At 42.1% G+C, this 11,454-nt stretch overlaps 1 protein-coding gene across 1 annotated transcript in view; it reads left to right on the top strand.

Annotated features, from left to right (window-relative positions):
* The first annotated feature begins 5,281 nt into the window (after positions 1-5,281).
* Positions 5,282-11,454, top strand: part of sema5a (sema domain, seven thrombospondin repeats (type 1 and type 1-like), transmembrane domain (TM) and short cytoplasmic domain, (semaphorin) 5A) — a 75,230-nt gene continuing 69,057 nt past the window's right edge. Inside the window, exon 1 of the mRNA XM_018754289.2 lies at positions 5,282-5,473. Coding sequence (XP_018609805.1) covers positions 5,320-5,473 — 154 coding nt within the window. The 5' untranslated portion in view covers positions 5,282-5,319. The remainder of the gene's footprint in view (positions 5,474-11,454) is intronic.

Here is an 11,454-nt window from a genome sequence, read left to right as displayed (position 1 = left end):
TTTACTCCTATGTCCAGTTTGTCCAGTGCAAGTACTGCACAAGTGTACTCAAACTTTTAACTGTACTGCATGGCATTGAGGTAGTTTAGTTTCTTTGTTGCACAGAGCACGAATGGGACAGATTGGCCCAAATTCCTAATGACAGCGCGTAGCTATTGATTAATTGGATGTGGTTTCAAGTTATCGGACAAATAATGAAAATAATGAAGTCAGAGACCCCGTGCTCTTGATGTGCCACGTTTCCCGATAAATCTTATCTGTTGTAAGGCTTATTCCACTGCAAAGTTGTTTGTTAAACTGATGGCAGCAGCGAGGTTTGCAGCATTGGTTTTCTGATAATGATCTTCTGACTGAGGGAAATACCAATAGAGTTTAAGAAGGTGGTTGAGGTTGAGGGTAAAGGCTTGTGGAATATTTAACTGACTGCTGAATAAGCTCTATAGCTGGCAAGCTCTTTTGTTACGCACAAGTTTGTTCTGGCACGTGCCTTTCGAAGAAGAACTCGTCTGATCCCGGTCTCCCAACGTTGTGATGTCTTATGAAGTTCCACCTACTGTGAGACAATACTTAAGAACTGTTTACTTGTCTCCAAAACATCTTTCTGTATTAAGCTCCTTACAAGAAGTCTCCCCGGTAAGTACCTTAATCAAGGGTAGTACAGCAGGATTTGAACTGACATGCTCTGGAGTCTGAAGTCTAGAGGTAGTGCCTATAACTACCACACCTTCTGCTTATTCCTATCTGACTGTGCTCTTACTCATAGTTTAACTTGGTCATTGTTTTTTTTAGTTCTGCCTGTTGACAGATCATCTATCTTGATAATCTATTAGCTACCCCACTATATCTCCATCATATGATTTCTATTCTGTATTCAGAAACACTAATATATTTTGCTGTCCTGACGTTATAAGTTGTCTTGAACACAGTTAAAGAATAATAATGTTGATGTGGTGATGATGATGATGATCACTTACCATAAAATGAAGTTACATAAGCATTGCAGTACAACCAACGGTTTGGTAATAAAGATCATGCTTGGGAAAAAATTACTTTAATTTATTCCATGTTCTTACATTTATTCCTTTAGTCGATGGTTTTCTGTACTCAACTTACACTGTTAAGCTACCTACAAGTATTTACACAGGTGGGTCATTTCACTGGAGCAATTTAGGGTAAGCATCTTGCGCAAGGGTGCTACAGCTGGAGAGGAGATTTGAACCCATAACCTTCAGATAAAAAGGAAGCAGCTATATCCAGTACACTATGAGCTGCCTGAAGCTGTTCTTGACAATAACTGTCATGTATCACAATTTCATATGAGCTTTTGCCACTTGGAGTCACATGGAGTTTTTTTGTTAGGTCTCTAGATGGACCTCTTTGTAACTTCTGTGTAAACTCTGGTAGATGGAACATGTTCGGAAATATCCAGCACGGCAACATAAAATGGAATTTAACATTTTAATACATTTATCATGTCTGTGGGTGGACAATGGGATTTGTGATTTGGATTGATGCAATAAATGCTGCTTTAAATCTCTTGAGATTCCGAGGCTATTTTCGGCGCTGTACATATTATTGCAATAAAGCTGTCGCCTACTTCTGTACTTGCCAGAGGGGCTATGGTTTGTTTTAGACTAAATTCTGTTAGCACTGTTCTCGGCATTAATTAGCTCTTTCCACATTTTCTGCCTTCGCTTCAAATGGTTTCCCCTCACACGTCGTATGTTTGCAGCGATGGATTTGTACGCCGTCGCTCCCGCACCTGCGATGCATGTGAACTTCACAAACTCAAACCACCACCACCACCAAAGATCGCGACCCCCTCAGCGTTATTAACTGAACATCAAATTTCCGCCGATAGGTTTCTTTTTCCCCTGTTTAGTAAACAAAAAGCTAATTGATCTGCTGACTGGTCCACTCTGCTTAGGATGGTGTCTGATTACTCATGATTTCAGTGCTAATTGACAGCACATGAGCTTTTGAAGGACCGAGAGACATCGCACACCAATTACCCCTATTGATCGCACATGTTTGCTTTCCCCACCTATTCTCTGCCGATCTTTTTTTCAATACAAATGCGATGAGTCTGATGGATTTGCCAGGAGTGAGTGAGGTCTGTTTAACTGGATTTTCCTGGGGCTACAAAGCAGGAACAGGAACAGGAGCACCAGCCAGGCCAGGCCTGACCTGACCTGACCTGTATGAGTCTCGCAGGGGATGGCACACGTAACACACCCTTCTTCATGTCACTTTTTCATTATTATATACCCAGCTGTCATTTTATGTTGAGTTACAAGTTGCACCACTTGGGAGGTGTCTGCAGGGCCCGGGCACTGGGCGTGCGATGTGTGTGCGAGTGTCTGCTCACACCCTTACTCCATGTGACACACCATCCCCCCTGGTGTTATCGCACAAATCCACCCAGGTGATTATTGGCCACAAATACACGCATTTATATAAGACACCAGTAGGTTTAATGCACTCTTTCTCATTTTATAAATTAGTGGCTAAATGTAAATAAAACTCACACTCACTGCAAGCTTTTCTCACCTTCCCATCTATGACTCTTATTCCATTGCCCTAGTTTTTACCCGTGTCTTCATCCTTGCCTTGAGGTAGCGTTCCTCGTCTTATCTAGGTGTGGAGCTTTACTCTCTCTTATCTGCTACCCTCTTTCATCTGCATATCTCTGCAGCCGTCAGCTTCTGTTCTGCATGCGAGCAATGGTCCATTAACATCTTGAAAGCTTGTTTGGACGTTAGGTCCAGCTCCTTCCCAGCAATCTAGTAAACTTTAACACTGTGTTTACATCTGTTTTGGGTTTGGAGGCGGGAAGCACTATGTGTGGTCTCCTCTCATGTCCACTGATCTTTTTTAGAATCTATTACGGTTACAGGGTTTACTAACCCGTGGGATCAGACCGTGAGCGACTGCTGTGGGTGCCGGCGGTTCCAGCGGGGCGCGATCCGGCTTCCATCCGCTTACATTTCTTTGCCCTCATCCAGGGTGAAATGGTTAACGCGTTTAAAAGTGTGCTTTGAAAACCAAGCTGTTGTGCTTCTGGGCTATGCAGGCTCATTTAAAACCCGTGGCTGTGTCTGGGAACCTGGAGGCGGAAAGATGTGCTCTCGTACACTTAACCGCTACCACTTGCTTGCCCACTGGACCTGTGCGTACTCTCAGTATTATTACTACTGTTTTATTTATTCATTCAGCTGACACTTTTCTCCATAGTGAAATATAATGCTAGGTCTGTATACTGAGCTGCTTGTACTTACTTACCCATTTATACAGCAGAGTTATTTTTACTCTATCAATTCATGGTAAGTACCTTGCACAGAGGTACTGCAGCAGAAATGTGCATTTGAATCCAGGCCCTTCAGTTGAAATACAGGAACTCTAACAACTACACCACCTGCTGGTCTCCAGGTGTCCAGATGGGAGACCGAACAAATTAATTCACCTTTCTAGTAATTATACCAGTGCAATGAAATTCAGTTTCTGAAATCCCCGGAGTGGTGCAACATACAAATCCAGAATATATAGTACTGCAAGATGCGAAAGACATGCAGAATAGATAGTATAATAAATAGTAGCAGCAAAGGGAATGAACTGTGGACTGAGTGCACTTTGGAGAACCAATTTAGGACAAAAATGAAAGGAATCTGCAACTGGTTTTTCAGTGAGTTGGCTGCCACTGTGTTACAGATATGGCACCTGTGGGCCTGCAGATGAGTGCACTTCGGCTCTGTCGTGGGGGGTCGGGATGATTCCCGTTATACACACACTCCCACCCTGCATTCAGTCCACCACGTGCATTTCTTAAAGGGAAACGTGAAGGACGTTCAGGATATTTTAGGACTGGATATGATTCAAGTGATGACTTCCACTGGTGTAATGGATACTTTGGAATGTTATATCTTTGGAACATTCCCCTCAGAACTGCTGAATCTCTTTCAGCATTCTACAAGGGTCTAAAATCTCTTCTTGTCCTTGAATTTTCTGTCAGGCTCAGTCGTTAGTGAACGATTCTTGTAATGTGTGTTGGTGAAAATGGGGGAGCTTTGGACTAATGAACTGTGCTTCAACTGTCTCATGTCAGTATCTAAATCTTTTTGCTGTAAAATGCACTGTTTACCACGAGTTGCTTTTACTTTGGGGGGAAAATTTTTCCAAATGAAAAAGTGTACTTAGTTTTACATTGTGCTGTTTACTTTATGCTAGTTAGTCTGGCTCAGTGGTTAATTAATTGATTGTGGGAGGCACTGGTTGCACAGCGGGTAGCGCTGCTGTCTCACAGCACCTGGGTGGTGCGAGAGGATGTGGGTTCGATCCGTGCTCAGCCTGCATGGAGTTTGCATGTTCTCCCCATGTCTGTGTGAGTTTTCTCCTGCTGCTCTGGTTTCCTCCCACAGTCCAAAGACAAGCTGTTCAGGTTCACCCATAGTGTGTGTGTGTTCCGCTGATGTATTGATGAGTGACCCAGTGTATCTAGCAGTGTAAGTCACCGTGGTGAATAAGGTGTGTGGGCTGATAACACTACATAGAGTTCATTGGAAGTTGCTTTGGAGAAAAGTGTCTGCTAAATAAATGTAATTAGTGTTTTGGCCCAGGAGCTTTTTTTTACCCATGGGTTTTAGGTTCTAGTCCTAGGAATGTTTTGACACTTTTTTAAAAGTGTTTTTTTACAGTGCTTCTACATAGAAATCAGCTAAGATGAAAGCTAACATACACCTTATAATTTTTACTGGAGCTCATAGAACAGTACAAATTTGTTTCCCATTAGTTTTAACAATTTACTTCATCAGTGTGATATGTAGGTTGTATCTTTTTTGAGCCTCTGAACAGAATGGAACAATAGCTTCTTTGCCGAGCTGATAGGAAGGACTTGACCATCGGCTTGTCAATGGGGAAAAGATGATGATGTGAATCAGCGGGGAACAGTACCTTAAATTATACTTCATAAACCCCATATAACAGTTTATAGGAGCGCTTTGTGATAAAAGAACAAAAAAAACTTCAGCATAGGCCCTTTATCACTTGCAAAATCAATATAATGTATATTACATAATAATGAGTAAGGCTAATGTGTGACAGAAAACAAATGCGCTCCAACAATGCGCTTTTGGTATTTCAAGTTTTTATGAGAAAATCGGACCTGCACGGCAGGGTCAGCGTTCTGATTCTCAATATGCAGACATTTCCCATAAGGCCCCTCTCTCAGCTGGTGCCTCCTGCCTCTGACTGGCCCCTGTTCGCTTCCCTTTTGCCTCTAGGTCCTCTGCTGCTGAGGCCCCCCTCAGGGCCTAGGAGGAGTCCATGGCCCCCTCGGCGGGACGCTCCCAGCCCCGCTGTCCGTTCCTCTGGCAGGGTTTGCTGCTCCTCTGGGCAGGAAGCGTGGCGTCCAGGAGCCCCGGCTGGACGCTGGAGCCGCCGTGTCAGAGGCCAAAGCATCCGCTCGTCTCGCACACAGGTACTTCTAGGCCATACTGTTGGTGGACTCAGGCTGGCAATATGGCACTGAAGTTATGTATTCTTTTCTCCCGGAAGTTTTACCAATTTATACAGCTAGGAAATTTTTACCATATCAATTTTGGTAAGCACCTTTCTCAAGGGCACTACAGCAGGAGGCGGAGTTGAAACCTGGGTCCTCTGAGTGCACGGCACAAGCTCTAACCGCTACTACCAAAACTTATCACCATTCAGTTTTATGCACTGTATGTGTGTATGTATGTACACATTTGTCATCATTAGTAAACTATAAAGTCACCCTTCCTTAAGTAAAATGTAGCACAATATTAATGCAGTAATGTACTGTATGTTTTCAGCTTGTATTTGGTGAATGGGAATGTGTGTTTTTCATTTAGAAGAGTACTGCTGATTTCTGTGCCTACATATTGCATCCATATTTATATAACTTACCATTCTGCAGAGACAGACAGGAAATGTCACATGGGCAGAGTTTTGTGGGTTGGTGGAGACAGAAACAATCTGTCCGAGGGAAACCAAGCGGATTAATAAAGCTATGGGTCGGGGAGTCGATGGAAAGATTCTCCATTTTTCTCCTTCGATAGCTGAGCGAGCAGTCGAGCGCAATGGTCCCATCGGAGTGAGTAACGGCCCATCGGACGTCCCATCTCTCCGCCCTGGCTTGGGCGATGTACAGGCAACGGGTGTTTGTGTTCCATCACGTCACGCCCCTGTGGACCAGCCCGCTCCATTAAGCGAGGCCGTCCTTTCCGCTCCATCACGCTCGCCTGGATCCCCTGCCGGTGGCACTCGTAAGGGGGCTATGCGGTGGTCCGTTAGGCTGTGTGGCCTTGCCGCTCTTCTAACCTCCCTTCCGCTAAGTGGTTTTTCTGTGAGAGCACATTGAGCACGAGGAGAAAGGAATGGGGGGAGTAGTAGTGCTCACACTTTGTGAGGGGTTTTGGTACCACGGACAGGCTGTGGAATCACAACAGCAAACGGCAGGAACCCTATTTCAGCAGTCTATTGTTGCATTTGAGGAGCTGCAAACTGCTCCTTACTTCTAGAGGAACTCCATTTGGGTTCCATTGAAATCTTCATAGAAGTTTACGATTTTTACTTTGTTTTGTTTTTCCTATGGGTGGCGCAGTGGGTTTGACGGGGTCCTGCTCTCTGGTGGGTCTGGGGTTCGAGTCACGCTTGGGGTGCCTTGTAACGGACTGGTGTCCCGTCCTGGGTGTGTCCCCTCCAGCCTTTTGCACTGTGTTGCCGGGTTAGGCTCTGGCTCCCCGTGGCCCTGTTTGGGACAAGCGGTTTCCGATGATGTGTGTGTGTGTGTGTGTGTGTGTGTGTGTGTGTGTGTGACTTTTAGCGAATGAGGGTCACAGCAAGAGACTGATCAGACAACATGATACAACAGTTCAGTAAAGCTGGGCATCGGTCTGAAAGGATCTTTGTCTGGAGAGCGGTGATTTGCCCTCACTGAAATAGCACACGGGTGGTTTCCGCTGTTCTTAGTGTGGAAAATGTGCTACCTGCAGCAACAGGAGAAGCATGATGAATACCCGTCTTCATAAAGGTGGTCATGCTTTCGATGGATTTTTTTGCGGGATTACATTTATATAATGAGTGTTAAGTTATTACAGCTGCCACTGAAAATATTAGAGTGTGGTTTAATTCTTCCATGAGTAGCGTTTTCTGAGTGGGGAAAAACACTGAATGTCCTTGTGTTATGGATATTTTTATTTTCCCACTGAAGGAACAAAGACAAAGCATTTATTGTAATGGAAGAACTTTTCTTAGTATCTCTATAAGAATTCGACCTAACTGTACATCTTGGGTAAAATGTTCCAAAATTGTAATTAAAAAATGTATTTGAATTAAATATATTGTAAGAAGTACGTTGCCGTTGGGCAAGGCATGGCATGAAGAGTGCTCTAAAATCTGAGCCTGGAGGTTCTGAAGTCCTGAAGAAGTTTAGTTTTCTTCTGACCATGTTGTAGGAATTTCTGTGCATGAGAATTTACCAGGGTGAACCAAGGCAGGCTGGAGAAACATAAATCTAATGAATAAGCTATGGGTGGTTGTTCACGGGTCTCTGGACTCTGCTGCGTACATCCTGCACAAGGCTCTGCAAATGAAAGCCTACTGAACTGCAGAGAGAGGTTTTTTTAGGGATAAATACAGTACTGGTGGAGCACTGGTAGAGTTGCTCCAAATGGTGAAGTTAAATTCTTTTGACATACGGCCATTCTGTTAGTTTGCTTGTTTTTCAGACCAAGACCCTTAAGTGTCTTATTTCATCAGACGTTCTCAGAGATGGTAGTCCAGGCAGGGCAACATCTTCTTTCTCAGTAGGGTTACGTTCTGCTGCTAGGACTGCTGCGTATTATAATTTATATTCCCTTCTGGGATTTTTTCCTTTTAACAGAATCAATCCTCTGAGAAAATACAAGTACTGATTCAAGTAAAGTGCAGCCCAAGGGTGAACGTTACAGTATTAAGTAGTGCTGGCCATGCAGCACTATCTACAAAGTTGCAAAAACTGATCAAATACTTTTCATTTATCCTTCCAATTTCACTGACCGCTTCTTCTGAGCACGGTCGCAGTGATCTGGAGGCTATCCTAGAAGCATCGGGCGGAAGGCTTTTGGAGGTATACAGCCTGGATAGGAGTTCCGTTCATCACAGGGTAGCCACACGCACTCACCCATTCACACAATAAAGACAATTTAGTATCACCAATACACTTAAACTCTGTCTTTGGAGTGTGGGAGAAAACCCACATAGACAGGGGCAGAACCTGCAAACTCCATACAGATTGAGCAGGGATCAAACCCACATTCTCTTGCACCCTGAACACTTTACAGTTCATTGCAGTTGATACAAAGCAATCTTTTTTTTTTGTGGAATTAAGTTGCTCTTCAGTCAACCATATCTTTTTAGGGTGTGCTTTTGATCTTGACCATAGCAATAAAAGTCATCCTCTTGCAAAAATAAAAAAATCTACAAAAATGCAGTATCTGCATCAAAAACATTTGGCTCATGATTTAATAGGTGATTACTCATACAAGGACACAAATCACTAACTTTTTGTTCATAACCTTGTTAACGAACACGGTTCTTTAGGTGTTTATCTTTCATATTCTGAAAATAGATGTGTTAAGATGCCATGACCAGTCTTACATTTAAAGCTGGCTGGTCTTGAGCAGAGCAAACTGTAAAGATGGAAAAAATAATCTCTTGAAAGCTGCTGCTGTTGGATAAAGTCTTCTACTCACCAGTTTGAATGGTTATATATGTCTGGCTGCCCCTGCCAACTCAGATGTTTTTTTTTTCATCTCTGGAGAAAAGATTATTTCTCCCAGAAGGGTGTGTTTTATTCCAGAATGGGAAATATCAAACCCAAGTAGTGCTTGCCCACTAGATTTGTTATTTCAGCAATCCCCGCAAAGATTTTTGCGTTGGTTTCTACCGGTTGCTTTTCTCTCAGGCTGCCAGCAGCTCTTATTGATGTCAGTTTCGAGTAGGCAAAGTATGGATCCAGTCCGCCAGCAACAGCGACACAAGGATAACCTCTGAGGATTTTCCAAAGAGGAATCAAGTTTGACTAGAATGAGGGTTTGAACTGGGGTCATTTGTCTATGATTGGAAAAGTTCAGTCCACAAAGCATAATTCACTCTCTTTCCAATAGAAATTTAAGAATGGAATTTGCACGTGTATGCAAAAGGGGCATAAATTAGAAAATTAACAGCCTCCATAAAGGCCATGTTTTTAAAAATTACCTGAGTTTCAAAATTAATTTTTCATTTGGTCAATTTGCTTTCATACCACAGCACTCCTAATCGTGATGTTGGACAGATGTTTCATGCATACCGTAAATTACTAATAAATTGTGAATTGTGACATGCTGGTTAAATGGTAAAATGATTATAGCTATTTATTTTCCCAGGATCTGAGCTGAACTTCCTAAACTGCGAAACTAGCATTAACTCAAACAGTTTACTGTTTACTAACTATTCTGTTACAGTATTGGAAATTCCTATTTTAGATACAAGAATGTCGACACACTTCCACACTAGGATTTAGAATATGTATGCATATTTACATTTATGTTCTGATTGTCTAAAACTCTTCTGGTTTCTGTTTTACTTTATTGCTTTTTAGGATGAATTCTGTATCTCTAATCTTTTTTCTTTTGCTAACATTATTTCACAGAAAAGTGTGCATTTGCTCATTTTGTTTTCAAGCAATAATGTTTTGATTTAAGGAAATTACCCAGTTTGCAGTGGTCCTAATGTTTCCTTTGGTGAAATTGCTGTTTTTTATTTTAGGAAAAAACCATTTATTTAACTCTGAAGTATTCCCAGTCAATATCCTCAGTCAATATCCAGTCTCATAGTTTTGCAAATCTGTAGTAGTTTCTGATGATTTCAGAATGAATTGCATATGAAAACATGCCTTCAGTAATTTATTTCCCAGAGCCAGATTTGCTAAATGGATTTTCATACTTGCAGGCTGCATACAAAGGTCATATGTCATAAGACTTGTCATTCCACTAGCTTTCCATAGCGGAATGATCACATTCACTTCTTGGCTGTGACTGTAAAGCATAGTTAATTAAGAAGAAAATGGGGCAGGAAAAAAAAAACAAACAACCAAGTATGTCAGCTTGTATTATCAGCAGCTCTGGCAATGGGAGACAGAGGCAGTTTAATTGGCCCTGTGGGTGAAGGTTTTTTAATCTCTATTTAAATACATTCCCTCACTCCACATGCAATTTGCATCTTCAAGGCACTCTTGTCCTCATCTCAAACTCTCTTGCTCCTTAAGGACCACAAGTCACCTACAGAATCTGTGCTGTGTAAGTTCCTTGGTGTTCATTACTACTTTACCAGCTGCAGCTCTACTTATCTTCTCCAGATGTTCCTAGACCTTTTTCCCTTTAGCTGGTATGTTCCTGGTGAGGGCTTGTCTGATGAAGTGGAATCTGTCTGTCTTACTGTAACCACATATATTTACATTGTGTGGCAGTCCTGCTCAGCCCTTCTTTGTTGGTCTTCTAATGGTATTTGGTTACATGTAGTTTTATTTCATACCTTTATTTTTGACATTGATATTGATGATTCCAGTGTATTTTTTATTATTGATCTATCCTAACTAGATACTAATGGTATCACAGAACTGAACCTGCATCAAACACATTTCTTTTTGTTCGGGAATGAAAGCGTCTTATTAATGACAATAAGACTTATGCTGATCTAATAAAGATTTCTCTTTTCATACCTGAAAAAGGTAATTGCTCATTTTATAAGCAAAACTAAATTAGTAGTGAAAATGATTTGTATTGATTTAACCAATCCCTTAGTTATGACTCACTGAAAGTCTTAAAAGTATGCAATTTTGGTAATAACTGGTGGTGAAATAACCATTGTATTGCTCATTTTAAGAGAAAATATTAATAAACCCGTGGGCTGATTCCCCTTCTATTATAGGTATTTCTGAAATTACACAAATTTAAAAAGAAAAAAAAACGAATCATCCGGTAGCATATTTGGTTGACATTATTGGAATTGTGCAATGCTTTCAATCAGCTGCAAAATCAAGCATAGTTAATCATGTGCTTATCAGAAACAAAAGCAGCATGTTCAGGGGTCCAACAGGACCAGGGTTGAAAAGCAGTGCTGTGAGCCTTTTATGAAATGCCAAAAACACAAACCAAGAGTGTGCACTGAGCCCTGGAAAAAGTACTGTTCTGTTTCAGGCTGTCAGTCTTTCAAGCTGGGCCCCACACTCTGCGGTCAGGCAAAGACATGCTCTGGGTGGTGGTGATGGGCCCCGAGCCCCGGCCCCCAGCCGTCAGTCCCAAAATAAGGGCTCATATCTGGCCTATAGGTTCCCAGCAGTTCTTCTGTGTCTCCTGCAGGTTGGAAAACAACTGAGGTGAGCAGATGTTCTGCGTATAAATAGCATGAAACAGTAAA

This window comes from Scleropages formosus, chromosome 9 (assembly GCF_900964775.1).
Source record: "Scleropages formosus chromosome 9, fSclFor1.1, whole genome shotgun sequence".
Lineage (NCBI taxonomy): Eukaryota > Metazoa > Chordata > Actinopteri > Osteoglossiformes > Osteoglossidae > Scleropages > Scleropages formosus.
Note: the sequence above shows the minus strand (reverse complement) of the source record. Positions and strands in the feature narration are given on the sequence as shown.